Source organism: Erithacus rubecula, assembly GCF_903797595.1.
Source record: "Erithacus rubecula genome assembly, chromosome: 5".
In the NCBI taxonomy this organism is placed as follows: Eukaryota; Metazoa; Chordata; class Aves; order Passeriformes; family Muscicapidae; genus Erithacus; species Erithacus rubecula.
The window spans coordinates 20,377,573-20,392,575 of record NC_136687.1 but is presented as its reverse complement, the minus strand read 5'-3'; the positions used below and the strand labels follow the sequence as shown (position 1 = coordinate 20,392,575).

General features: G+C 40.3%; 1 protein-coding gene across 1 annotated transcript in view; it reads right to left on the bottom strand.

The window, feature by feature from the left end:
* NWD2 (NACHT and WD repeat domain containing 2) overlaps window positions 1–13,289 on the bottom strand; it is a 49,915-nt gene extending 36,626 nt beyond the window's left edge. Inside the window, exon 1 of the mRNA XM_079306111.1 lies at window positions 13,087–13,289. Within this exon, the coding sequence (XP_079162237.1) occupies window positions 13,087–13,237 (151 nt within the window). The 5' untranslated portion in view covers window positions 13,238–13,289. The remainder of the gene's footprint in view (window positions 1–13,086) is intronic.
* Between the last annotated feature and the right edge of the window lie 1,714 nt (window positions 13,290–15,003).

Below are 15,003 nucleotides of genomic sequence, written 5' to 3'. Positions count from 1 at the left end.
ATTTTGTGTGCAGCATGCTCACATGAAACAAATTTGGAATTGGATCCAAAAGCTGGTGAAGTTAATAGAAAGATCTGCTAATCTCAGTAGATTTTAAATGAAGTTCTACATTTGGCATGTATTGAAAGCCTGTATCTTTTCATACCTTACTGACTTCCAGAGTCTGCATGAACTCTCTCAATCCATAAATAAATTGACCAGTAAACAGTACATACCCTTGTGTCACTCTAATGGTGATATGGATGGGGACTCCAAAGCAGAATTTTATCTCATAATGTGTCCTAATTAACTAACTTTACATTGTCTCTTGTAAACACAGCACCCTCATACATAGATGTTCTTAAATAAAACAAGAAGAGTTAGGTTGACCTGAAATCCTTTCCCAAGCCTGCATGTTGTCCCTAGACTGCAGCTTGGGTGCATAGGTGTCCCTGTGTCCCCCGAGTGTGGTTTGTGGCAAACACAGAAATGCAAACACGTCTGCACAAAAGTGCCACAAACAGCAGGAACTGCAGGGGAAGAGCTCTCTGCACTCTGCACAAGTGGAAGAATTAAAAAAAGTCTAATTCTTTCACTTAATAAAACAAGTTGAAAAGCTCCTGAAAACATGACAATTTGCAAGCCATTATTGTGGTACAATTAAATGACTAAACAGGAGAACTGAAGACACAACATACTTAGACACACCAAAATTAAATCTGAACATTATCTCTGCAGAACATCAAAGGTTATGAAAAATAAGCACTGGAAAACAACAAGGCCTGTTAAGACAAGAATTTGCTACTATGATCAAAATTAATGTGAAAGAAAAACTTGTGAAATGTGAAGGAGGAATTCTGAATGAGTTGTGGAAAAATGAATATCAGAGGACAGAAATAAGGGCCAATGCAGTAATAAAGTTATGGGAAAAAATCCCACTGGTTCATTGAGAGGTGTTCACTCACACTTCAAAAACTTATGGAATTTCCCAGAAAGCAGAAAAAATGCTTAGAACACTGGAAAATGTCTTTACAATTAAATTATGTGTATACTGCAATAGCTTAGCTACTTCTTTTCTCACAGCACTAGACCAAAGAAAAAACCATCAGGCTGTGTTACTAAGGCACTTAAGGCAATGAGGCTGTGGCAGTCAATAAAGCAAAGGGATGTCACAGACATTCTTCCTCCAAACTGCAGGTTCAAGTGCTGGAAGAGAATGAAGTAGTATTTGTGGGCTTTGAGAAAGCATAAAGCAGAGCAGAGCCCTAAAAAAACCACAAGAAAGCCAGTCTCATAAAGGCACACACTTATTTCACAGTACAGTCTGGTACAGGACCATTAAATACACCTCATTCTGAAGAAATTTCATTATACACTCCTATGTGACTTTGCATCTGGCAATACTGCAAAACCATGGAAGAGCTCTGCAAGCACTGTTGGCTCCTGAGTCAAGCTCCTCTTCCCTTATCTAAATTTTGTACTTTAGGTGCACAAGTCATGGAGAACCAATCCAGCTTGTATTCTTCCTTAAGTTTGGTGTAATACAGCCACAGTTTGGATCACTGCAAAACTGGTGAGGTTGGTTGGGACAACTGGAAAAGCACGACTGATAAATGCAGCCTACTGTGTGGGCTTCAAGTGAAAGATATGAAGACTTTTATGCCAGAAGATGAAAAAGTCTCACTTTTGGGTGTGCAGAAGCACCCACATAAGAAAAAGAGTTGCTTGCTATCAGTGCAGTAAGTTTGCATCAATATATAGTAGGAGTTTTCTTTGCAACAGATTTTTTTCCTTGATGCTGAATGGAGAAGATTAATAACATCACTGAACAGTCACAATAGCTCATGGTTGTTGTAGAAACTGTTATCAAAGATGAATAAATGAAATGACAAGCCCAGCAAAGGAGAGCAGCTGCAAGAGGGCATTAAGCCCAGGATAATGGGACCACATGAGGGAGGGATGTCAGAAACTCAACCACGGCTTGCCTGAAGAAGAGGATCTCAAATTATTTTAAAGGACTACTTCACTTACTGACAGAAAATTTCAACCCAGGTATTAACACCCACTTACAGGCCCTGTGGTGCAACAGTTTTTAATCTGGGAATTCCAAGTAGGGTCTGCATTGAAACCCATTGAACATGGCCAAATAATTCACAAAACTGGCTCGTTTTGATGGATTATGTAATCTCTGAGAGGCAAACAGTGATTGACATGTAAAGGAAGAGTGATTTATCAGGCCTTGTTCTCCTTATCCTTCCAATTCTAATGATTCATCTAAGTATTATTTTTAGTGAAGATTATATAATCCAGTTGAAAAGGCCATTTTTAATAAATTCTAAAATGTACCTGTTTTTCTCAATCAATTATTCCTGTGATGCCTTGATTTTCCTAGCTATTGCTTTCTTGCTCTAGGCTTTACTAATTTCTTCTGCTTCCTAGCCACATTTTGTTGATTAAATGTAAAGGTAACAGTAAATTTGAAGTTTAACAATCTTGAGGAGTTAGTAATTGAAAAAGGACAATACATATTCTAGTCACCTGGAGAAGCAGATGTAGTTGAAACAAGTAAGGATAATTTCTCACAAATACCTTCTACAATTATGATATAGAAAATAATATTTAAAGAAAACTTCCAAATGGCATACCAGTTTAAATAATCAATGACTGAACTACAGAATGTTTCCCAGATTAGTACTTTCAAATTACTTTAGTCATCCTCCCCAACTCTTTGCTCTCATTTTCCTGACAATAATACCCAATGAGTTACAATTATCTTTAAAGGAAGATAAAGACCTTCTGTGATTCTATGGCCTCAATGGCAGTGTAGAATCTGGCTGAGATGGTGGACTTGACTTTGTTTCCCTTTCTTGTACTGCCAAACACTATCAGTCTTTCTCAGTGCCTGCAAAGGTATTTGTCCCGTGGCCACATAATAGACAAAAATTAATCTTTTATCTGCCACACTACACATGGTTAAAGGCAACTGAATCTATAATTGGAGATTTTGTCTGAAATTATTTTGAATTTTACATAATAACTGTGAGGAGATGACTGTGGCATTAACATTGGAACAATATACCAGCAATGGAATTGCTTAAATAATTATATAATTATTTAAGAATTTATATAAGAATTATATAATATTATACATAGTTGATTATAGAAAGTATAAAATAGAACATTTTTAATTAAAACAGGTAGAGTGTAAAGAGATTATTTGCATTTTAATCTCTGTTTTCTAAAAAAGAGGGGAGGAATAAATGATGACTAAACAAGGAGGGTTTCAGGAAAGATTTTACTTTTGGTAATGTTATTGACTAATGAGCTTATTTTATGTCTGTGTGTTGCATGCAAGCATGACCATAGTGCTCTTGAAGACACACCACTGCAGCATGCTGTACAGTCTGCTTTCCTGTGTATTTTCCTAACTGGCTTGGAGACAGCTCATGAAGAGTGAGATAACCTGTCAGGAATGGCACAGGTATGTTTGCTCCTGCTTCAGACAGGAGGACAGATCTGAAAGCCTCCAGAGGGCCCTGGCAGCCCCTGTAATCTGTGATTTGCACAATAAAAAATAACTAATGAAATATCTGTCTAAGGTCCCTTGGGCCTCTGTTGCAGCCACACACACCTGCTTTAGAAGGCAACTCATGGAACTCAATGGCACTAACTTTGCTCACCAAAGACGGCTTAGTTCTTTAAAATCCCAAGTGGAAATTACTTGCATTTCAAAGTAAATAATGATCCAAATTTTGCTAGTATTTTGATGTACCAAATTAGGGATCACACAGAAATTAGGGATCAAACAGAAATGCTTCAATAACTTGTTGCAAGAGCACTGCATAATTCTTCATCACTTTTAAATGTAATACAATATATATATAAACAAGACCATTATAAAATAATAATATTATGATTCTATGATTTTCCCAGTATTTTCTAAAATCACTCATAAAAAGATCAACACCTACTGCTCACTAATATCTGAGCTATCAGAAATATTATAGAGTGAAAAATAGTAATTTTCTTCAGAACTTACTACTTTGTCTTGCCAGAACAGTACAGGCTGTGAATCTACCCACCAGGACTATTATTAAGGAAGAACATATTTTTCTTTTGATCTCCTTTTCTAGAATTTGTGGGGCCTTTATTACACAGCAGTAGGTATGGAAACATAAAAAAATATTAACTCCAGAATTTCAAGAAAATCACTTATATAGTGGCCATACAAGATTTATGTTTAATTATGACAGTAAAGCAAGATCCTCTAGAAGTGTCATGTTGGCATAGTTAAGTGCAAAAATTCTTGATAATAAGGTAAACCTTAGATTAGAGTCCTGCACAAGACTCCTTTGGATCAGACTTCACACCTTATTCTCCTTAGAATGCTGAATGCTGTAATCTCCTTATTTATTTCCTATTATGGCTCCATTTTAATAACTCTGTAGGAATAAGGACATTCTGATAACTAGGTCTTCACAGTTAACCTCTCTTTCTATATACAGATAGATAAAACTGGATCATTACAATGATGGTTTTGGATGAAGTTATTTTTTTTTGGGAGATCTGCTTCTAGGTACCCTTTCTCCACAGATACTCTCATGTTTTTGTTTTTGTTTTTTGGGTTTTTTTTTTTTTGAGATCTCTTCTTTGGGTGAATACACATGGTCTTGTTCATAAAACAAAATCATTAAAAATTCCCAGTAAAGTTAGCAGGACTAGGCATTTTACTGGGCAATAATCCATCTCAAGATTTGGAAAGGCTGTTACCTTTTCCAAAGTATCAAGAGTATTGACTAATCAGTAAAGCAACTGGACAAATTCATGGAAGCAAAGGGCCTCACAGGCTATTAAGCACAAAGACATAATCTTCACCACTTTGTCCCTGTTGTGATTTATTATCCTTTTATCATACATCTGAAATTGCCAGGGTCAGAGAGGAGTATTGGTCTCCTTTGGGCTAACTCACTAAGCCTGATCTTACTGCATTTGCTTCTCAATTATCTTGTATGTAACAGATGATTTGCATAACTCTGCAAGTATGGATAACTCCTCTTACCTAAAAGTATTTAACCCACATGGTTACTCATTGGTTCTCAATCACTTAAAAGTAATCTTAATCTAATATTTTAAATTTAACTTAATTTTAAACTCTGAAACTAAAGCTGTCTAGATAGGGCTCTTAGTCATTAATTCTCCTTTCATCTTAATGTTTTGTAAAACATTACTAGTTAGAGACTAAATAAGAGTTTCACAAATAACATTGCTGGGTATCATACATATGCTATAATTATCTCAACTATCTCCTGTTTCAGTATGGAGATTCATAAAGCCCAGATGAGACTGTGAAGGTATTCCATTGCTAGTAGGGTGAAATGGGCTCTATTAATAAATACTTTCAAGGGTTTAATCATAACACAGAGGAGTGTTACTTTACTGAAGACTGCAGCACTGCCACCCCAGGAAATGGTAGCAGCAGGCTGAACAAGAGTGTTTGACAGGCTCTGAGAGTTTAAAATTTGGCATGTTTAGCTATTTCATCAGTGCCCATGATTGATATACGCAACTCATGACTCTGGAGTAAGTTCAGTGTGGAAGCCCTGCCATTTGCTAGTCTTTCCAGCTTCTGGCAGGAAGTGTATTTGGAGTACTCTGATAAATCTAGTCTCTAAAGGTGACTTTTTTCCTCTAGATTCATATTCTGCACAAGAATGGCTGTAGCTGCTCAGGCCTAAGGTCTGTCCAGCACATTGTCCATCCCCAACAGAGGGTAGTAAAAGGTGGTGTAGAGGGAGTTTAACACCAGGTTAAAGACAGAAGGAGCCATTTAATTATGGTGGTGATGAGGTGGCTTACAAAAGTCGCATTTGGTACATGTCACTCTTACGCAGCACAGCAGCAAGTACATGGGTACACTGCACTCTTTTGGGCTCTCTTACTATTTACTCAGCTACACTGCTTGTTTCCAGCTACCTGTGATGTAGCCCTACTCCACTTTTGACCACAGATTTTGTAAGTAAAAACTTACCTCTGATACAAACCCTATATTAACAAGAGTAGTGTCAGGTCTTATTTTAGAGGAGCACTGACATGAGCATGATTAAACTGTGTTCTCTAATTCTATTATTATCCTTCTTAAATTAAAATTCCTGTAAAGGGATAAAGCAGTTTTCTTGAAAAGTACTGCCTATATTAAAATCTGGCAGATTTCTTTGTAATCCATGCACATGACTATTTATGATACTATATTTATATCTACCACCTTCAATATATTAAAACCTTAAAGTACTGTAGGTAGATACCACTAATGTATTTTTACTGCAGCCTGAAAGGATTTCACATCACAAAATACTATTTTAGCTGCTAGATCCAAAGAAATTTCATTTGTTTTAGATGAAAAAAACACCATTTGTGCACTGCCCTCATATCTTGAATTAGAAGTTTAGTAACTCCTTGAATTTTCTTTATGTGACATATGTTTTAAAATTCTCCATACAAAACTTCAAGTCTAATTAGGATTTCCTCTTGCGTGCTCACAAATCTGTGGACACATGCCCACACAGTCATGTATGCAAGTTTCTTAAGAGGAATTATTTTGCTGCATAAGCTTAGAAACAGGATGCCAAGCTATGCAGTTATGTACCTTTTGTACTACACTGCTCTTATGTGATTACACAAATCCCACCACAGAATACATGTGGCCTCCTTGAAACACAGCCTTGGAAATCCTCTTCAGCTGGCTGCCCAGCTGAGAGGTCATGCCACTGCCCTTGAGCAGGCAGAAAACAAGGCACTGGGATGCTGCCTGCCTGGTGCTGTCCCTCATTTAAAGGTCTCATACTTTGGCAAGGGAGCAATTCACAATAAGGGCTCAATTCAACACCACTGCTGCTCATCTAATACATGATTGGAGAAATTAATACCCCATGAAATTTGCACACTTATGTCATTGTCCCTCACTGTACTTAAAAACTGTGTCAAGGGTCCAGAAGCTCTCCTTCATCAGTCAGAGAAAGCCACTGCCCCCAACAACGAGGCACAGTCTAGCATCTGAAGAAATAAAGCAGTATTTGCCAAATTAGGAAGAAAAAGAAGAAATTGCAGGCTCTGCTTTAATATTATTTCTCCAACACTATGAAAAAGCAATCACACTCCTCTGTAAATCTTTTACTTTTACAATAGCATTCAACAAAATCTAGCACTCCTAGAAACACAACCTTGAGTGGTACCCTTCAAACACACCCAGTTCTCACATGAGAAATGAGCACTACCAACAAGTTTGAATATAGTCTATGATAGTGTGACTTGAGTGTCACACATCCATTTATACCATCCTACACAGCTTAGAGTATTTCATATAATTTATGTATATGTGTGCATACGTGTGTACAGACAACTACTACAGAAAATTATAATTTTAACATTTTTAATATTAAAAATAATGGACATGTGGTAAAAAAGTTTAAGTAGATGGTGTAAATACCTAGTCCATTTGAAGCTGTTAACTTCAGGTGTTGCCACCAGGAAGATGACTGAGTTTCAGGTAATTTTTCTTATTTCTAAATATCAAGAAGAAGCCACAAACCCCCCAAAATTACGTATCTTGCTCTTTAATTAAAATACCCCTACCCAATACTCTTGATTATAATATTGCTGCCAAATGCACATCCTACCTTTTGAGTACATGAATGAAAATTTTGTGGAAAATGAAAGAAAAGTCATCAGTCATCATTTGTCTATTTGGTACATTTAAAGTAAATCCTTAGCCCAGTCCACAGGCTACACAAGCAGATAGCCCACATAAAGAACAGGAGGACATGAAAAGCAGATCATTTTATACAGATTGTCAGATTTTTTACAGGTTTTTGAGTTTATCTGCATGACAGAATAACAGGAACAAAGCCTGGAGGATCTACTTAGCAAAAAAACCATCTTGTTGGTTCTGCCTTGCAAAAAAGTTAAAGCCTACACAAGACTTGGCCATATACTCTCAAGGAAAGTCAGATCTTGCTTTTTGCTCAACCACACCAGCAGTGGAGTTGTTTCATAGCACAAGAGAAAAGAGAAAATTATACATAGAAGCAGAAGTACTGAAAATGGCAGGTTTCTTTCCAACTTAACAAACTGTCGGCGTCTCGAACCTCTGGATCTCCTGAAATAAGATGTATTTTTAATCAAGGTTCACACCAAACCTGGGTACTTGAATGATTTTTCTCCCCCAGACTCTGAGATACATTATCTCTAAAACTACTGAACTCCTCTTTTTTTTTCTTCTAATTTTTTTTTTCCCAAGTGGTAGCTTTGTTTTTGACTCTTAAACACTACAAGTGATGTGCGTCACACAAAACCATAAATAGGTACAAAATTAGGTAACCAGAACTGACACTTAGCACAAAAAAAGTCCTGGAGTTATTTGTCTCCACATCTCCGCAACACCTCCTTTGCAATTTCATACACTTGAACATCTGTGGTTTTCTTTAGCTAAGGAAGAAATTCCACTCAGATTATATAAAATTGTCTTTATAAAAAGATCTTCACGTAACATATCCAAGTAGGGACACCATATGGTATTTTGGGACTGGTCAGAATGGACCATCATTAACAAAGTACTGGTCTGGCTTTTGACTATCTTTCCACTTTAACATTTCCTCAATTATATTTTCCTTAAGGAAAACAATATTTCAGGTATAAATATATAGCAGACCTCAAACATGCTAAGAATGCCAGATTATGCCTTTCTCTTATCACATATGGCAATAACTTTGTAATTAAAGCAATCATAATTCTTCATCTGTTTTATCTTCATCATGCTCTGAACGACAAATTCACATTAGTTTTTTTTTCCTTTCACATATACATCAACATATATAAGAACATATGTAACTCCTGCAAAGCAGCCTACAACAACAGGTCCAGATGAAAACATTGGTAAGATCTGTTTCTGCAGACATTATTTAATTCTTCTCTAGTCAGCAAAACTAACTGCTGGTGGCAATTTTGCTCTACGTATCATGAGAATATAAATAAATTTGGCATTGATCACTTACACTTCACTAGAATTGAGTGTTTTTCAAGTTAATACAATGTTCTGGATGATGCATGTCAATGGAAATAAACTAAGATGAAAAACTGAATAATAAATCAAGAAAACTCAAAGTTATTCAATAGTATAAGACAAGGAAGCCACACTCTGGCAATTCATGGGGAAGCTGGTGAAGTTCCAGCTGTACAGATTGTTTTATACTTGCTTGTACAACATAACCATTAAAGTGGTGGTAATATCAGTAGTACCTTCTAACAGAGTAAGATATTCATTTCATATTTCTGCATGTCTACATAGGACTTCATACTTAAAATTGTTAATCATGGCAAAACTAGTAGCTGGTTTAATGGTTTAAAAAAATGGGTACTGGAGACACAGAAACCATGAGGAATTAAACAGGGCTGTTAAAACAAAGCTTGTCCATGATCTCATCACAGTTGTTTGTTTGTACAACAGAGTATTATTAAAAATGGCAAAAAACTATGAACTGTCAAAATCCAGTAACAGCAATCCAGTGTTAGAACTCAGGAGATATGCAAGGGTGCTACTCAGAGGAGAGTGCAGTATGTAGCTGAAAGAGTGGCTGGGAAAGGGATCATCCTTACTGTGTGAAGCGCCAGGTGCAAGCCTGGTTACATTTTGAGATAAGGCTGGCTAACACCACCTGTGTCAGACACACTCATGCTCTATATAAAGGTATTATCATCCTGTCTGCAGTGGAACACCTGTGTGTAGGATTTGGATTTATACACATCCCTTGTCAGTGCATTCATTTGCTTCTACTGATTACTAGGGCATCTTCACAACCAAAACTCCAAGAGCTCAGAGTTAAAGAAATGGATATGTCTTAACTAATAGAAGCAATAATAAGACTTCAAGTGAAACTAGCAAAGGGCTGATTTCCAAACTTTCAGAAGAATCAAAAGGATTAAAAAAGTTCAGAGCATTGTCTGCTTGTTTCAATTCACTGGACTTCATATTCAAGACAAATTCCTTACTCCATTTAAGGCATACCAGTTTCAACAAGAGCTTGTAATATTTCCTTGCACCACCACATAGCTTCTTGAAACAGCCAACTTTGCAACTCAAATAGTTTTCTATGTGAAGTGGTGCCAAGAGTCATTGGACTGTTCTGAACCTATACAGGGCTGATATTAGAGCTCCATGTAATGGAATCATAAGGGAGTTTGTACCTGTTGTTTTTCACATGAATTGTATGTTAATGGCAGGCATCTACACAGGCACTACTGAGTAGCAGAGAAACTTATTAACTGACCTTCTATTGACAGTTCATAAATTTCTACAAGAAACTGCAAAGCTTATTACAATCATCAGGCAAATACGACTTACTTTTCTTATCACTTCGAAGTAATGAAAATATATAGAAGAAACCAAAACCAATAAAATCTTCAACCCCTCTCAGCCAAAATGCCTATTTAAATACATATTCAAAATTATGCTGATTCTTATATCTACTGAAATGTGAAAACAGATTTGTTTGTATTCAAATGATAGGGCAACATCCATGTTTTTAAAGATCCAGTTATTTTCAGTGACATGAAGATGGCTTATTTGATATCAACAACTTGAGCAAGACAATACTGCTAACGACTAGGGGAAAATACAGTTTCATTAATCTACAAAATTTCCTCTAGAAAACAGGACTTCAAAATGAAGCAGTCTTGCTCCTACACATGCTCACTGTCTCCACTTACTCTTTTTAGAGACATCTAGTTAAATAAATTTTTCAAATAACCACTTTCCTAGTTGCATAATAAAAATACAAAATAAAATGTATTTCAGTCATACCAAAGTATGTTTATAAAGAACAGACCAAACACTGATTACCAGAATTCTCCCCTACACACTTACTAAATATAAGTCAAGAAAACTTCTTTTAAGTTTGTACACTTTCAGTGGTAGATAAATTTTTCTTGTGACTGTAACAGGATTAATCCCTACACTTCTCTGACACCACAGTTCTGTGAGTCTAGGAGCCACTGCCCTTTTCAGGAATGCTCTGCACCAAGAAGAATGGGTATAAACTGTGGTGATATGCTGAAAATTAACAAGTAAGGCCTCAGTCATGCAAGTATAAATTGTAGTTGAATGTGTTAAAATTTACTAAGTATGAATACTGCAACCTTTTCATACAGAATTTTTGCACCATGAATAACTTTTTCAAGGGTTTTACCAACAACAGTTCTATTTCAAAGTACTTTACTAAATGCCTAAATCTCACTATAGGTCAATTTCTTGTTTATCCACATTTCATTTTTCAAAAGTAACATTCAGTCAGTAATACTTCAACAACAATAAATAGTAATGTTTTTTTCTTGTCATTGAGTCCTTAAATGTTCATAACCAAAACTTGTAACCACTCAGAAATTTTGCTCCCCTACTATCATTTTTGAAAGAAACAATGCCACAGATAAAATATTTTGCATGAGGAGTGTTAATCATTTTGACCATGTGAAACTACAAGATATATAATGTGAAGAATCCTAAAATGTTTGAGTTGTTTTCTTTCAGTATTGGGATTTTTTAAAGTTGATATTTTCAAATTGTAATTCCAGGGTAAAATCCTTGAAATTGATATATATGGCTTCAAATCTCAACTTTTAGAATTAGTTTAGTGGCTTTTCTACATTAGCAAATATCTAGCTAATATATCAAGCTACCTAAATGCCAATCACATCACATGCAGAGGCATCATCAGCCTCCCAGTTAAGGCAATGCTGGCAGAAATCCATTTCTAATGAGTAACGTATCTTCTAAAATCTACAGTATTTTTCTTTCAGAGCCAAATAGATTTTTTCCCAGTTATCACTATTTTTATGTTTCTTTGCTTAGATTGCAGCAATAAACTGCAAACACCTTCATGCCCTCCTTAAAGAATATAATCTTTTTAAACAAACAGTGATGTTGAATAGGAGAGTTGAGAGTTTCCTTGTGTTGAAAGCAAGTACGAGGTGCTGGAGGTGTGGGAATTCTTCAAAGCAGTACTATGCCAATTTTTTTTTTGCTTGTGAGCACTATTTCTCATACTCCTGTAAGTACTCGTGCCAAGACAATTTTCACTTCAAAGTTCAAACTATTTTGTCGTTTCGGGCATGATTTTCAGATCTCTGATGTTTGCATAAAAGGTGACAGTATTGTTGAATTAGAAATGTTGGGGGGAAGGTGGTGGGTGGTGGTGTGAAAGATAATTGTGAATACAGCGGGCTCATTTTTTACAGACAAGTAACGTCATAAGTGTGAATGCTTAATTTATTATTTCCGTGCTTCAAGTGGGAATATGCTTCAGCAACTCCTATCTTACAAGTGGGAATGACACCTCCTGAATGTATGCAAATTCCTCGAATCAAAGGGTAATTTTAAAAATAGGCCTTAAACAGCAGGATGCCTAATTAATTCAGATACTGGGTATACGACCCCGACTTTATTTAGCTAAAGCTGCAGGTTTCAAGGCAGGCTTCCTTGGAAGCTGAGTAGAGCTGGGATCAAAGCATCACCTTAGCTGTAATCTCAGCCAGCTTTCATTGTGCTGTAAAACCTATCGGAAACTTATTAACCAGACCCCACAGGAGAGCTCTACAAAACATGCCCCCCGTGAAAAACATCCCCTTCGCTAGAATGCAGCCCGTTTCCGTATCTCCAGACCCCCGTGTGCCCTCCAGATGCCCGACAGCGCAAAAATGAGAGGATGCCCCGCGCCCCGGTGTCTTTCAGGCGTCTCATTTACTAACATAAAACTTAAGGAGCGGAGTGCACCGGTGTCTGCGAGCCCGTACACCCACACCCGGCAAAGCCCGCCCCACAACCCGGTGGTCGCCTCGCCCCGCGCCGCGCACCGGCTCGGCGGGCGGACGGAGGGGCCGTGGCTGGGAGAGGGGCAGGAGCCGGTGCGGGGCACGGCGCGGCCCCGAGCGGGCTGCCGGGGGAGCGGCGGTGCCCGGGGAGCGGCGGCGGAGCGCAGGGAGCGGCGGAGCGCGGTGCCCGGGGAGCGGCGGGCGTGCGGGCGGCAGGGGGAGCTGCGGGGCGGGCGCGGCAGCCGCGGTTACCTTCGGGGTTGGCGCTGATGAAGACGCGGACGCTCCTGCCGCTCGGCACCAGGTGGGACGGCAGCGCAGAGAGGTTCCCGGAGAACGCCGCCCGCCGCAGCGCCGCGTCCCGCGGGCAGGGCAGCCTGCCGCCCGCCCCGGCCGGCCACATCCCGCAGGGCGAGCCGCCGGCTCACTGCAGCCCCCGGAGCGCCGCGCCGCCGCCAGCAGCTCTCGCCGCCGGCTGAAGGGCAGCGGCCATGCGGGCTCTCGGGCTGCCCGGGGCCGCCGGCTGTCCCCGCGGCGGCGGTGCGGCCGGAGCCGGGGGAGCGAGGGGACGATGCGCCGACCGCCCCCCGCGCCGCTCCCTTGCGGACCGGCGGCCGGGAGGGCGCGGGCAGAAAAGTTTGCGGCGGAGCGGTGCCGGGTGCGGCGGGACCCCGCGGCGGCAGCCGGAGCCCAGCGCCGCCCCGCCGGCCGCGGCCACCGCGGAGAGCGGCGGGAGGCAGAGCCCGGAGCGCGGCCGGCCGGCGAGTCGCTCCGGTTCGCCCTCCGCCAGCGAGCGTTTGCTGTGTCCAAAGCGGGGACGCCTCCGCTGAGGCTGACGGCGCCTTCGCTCCTCCGAGTGTGTCACAGCCCCGGGATCGGATTTTTATAGGAAAACCGCTGCCGGCTCATCCTTTGGGCTCGGAAGAGTTCAGAGCCCTTCTTGTGTCGTGTTCCGTAATCTGCACAGGAGTCCCACCTGCTCAGATACAAAAGAGAGATGCTCTTGCTGCTTTTTTTCTTTCCTTTGTTTTTAATCAGTTATTTATTTATCGGAATAAATGAAAAGCTGCGGTTTGAAGAATGAAAGAGACAGGAAGCAGCGAGGCGCGCCGCCGGCGGGATGCGGTCCCTTTGCAGCAGTCAGTGGCGGGGCATCCCGTTGGGCAGCGCCGATGAAATATTCAGGAGGGCGGCGGGGTCGGCGGGCGGGGGCGCGGGGCGGTGCGGAGCGGCCCCAGCCCCTGCGGGCCCTGGGCGAGCCGCGAGTTTAGAAACCTCCCCGGGAGGGGCGGGCAGGCAGGGACATGGCAGCACGGCGGAGAGGAGGGGCTGGGGGGCAGGGGAGGGGTGGGCACGGGGCTGCAGGCAGCCGGGTGGGTCTGTTGGCCGTGGGAATCCCTTCTGGGGAGAAGGATGGAGGCTTCGGTAGAGGGATTGTCAAACACTCGGCAGGTGTTTGTCCGTGTTTGAAAGGCTGGAGACAAAAGTCTTTAACGCGGGTGGTATTTATAGATTTGATGTGCTGTAACTGTTACAAAGCTGATTTGTGTATTTCCAGATATATAACACAATATGTACAATATACACGGAACAATCTTACTGTGTTTTTAGAGCCGGTATTTAAGACCTGTACTGGGTTGCGTTACCCCTGCGCTGCCGTGGTCCCAGCCGGACGAGTTGCCGCTGTGGCCGCAGTAGGAGAGTCTGAACTGGCTCTCCTGGAAGCAGTGCTGATAAAGCACGCAAAAGCAAACTGCTCAGTTCTGTTTCAGAAACGAAGGTGACAGCCAGATGGGTTCCTTAAGTACCGATGAGCAGATTTGTTAAAAAAAAAAAAATCCTGATTTCTTAAAAGAAATGTAGTTTATGAAGAATTGCATCCCATATGTATTTGCATGTGAGTATAAGGGAATAAATTTGGTGCTGTTTGCTTGCTATTGCATTGTTAGTTCTGCATCCCATAAAATTTGGACTGATTTCAAACAAATGAAATGGGTATATTTTGAGATATTAGCTCTTAAAGAAGGAACATTCGTCTAAGTTCTGTGAACATAGCTGTTCAGGGGAAAATGTGCTTTTCTGCAAAAAGGAAAAATATGCAGCCATGTATTTCAACCATTAATATTGAAATGTCAGCATTGGGCAGAAGGGTTGTGGGACTGTTGGGAA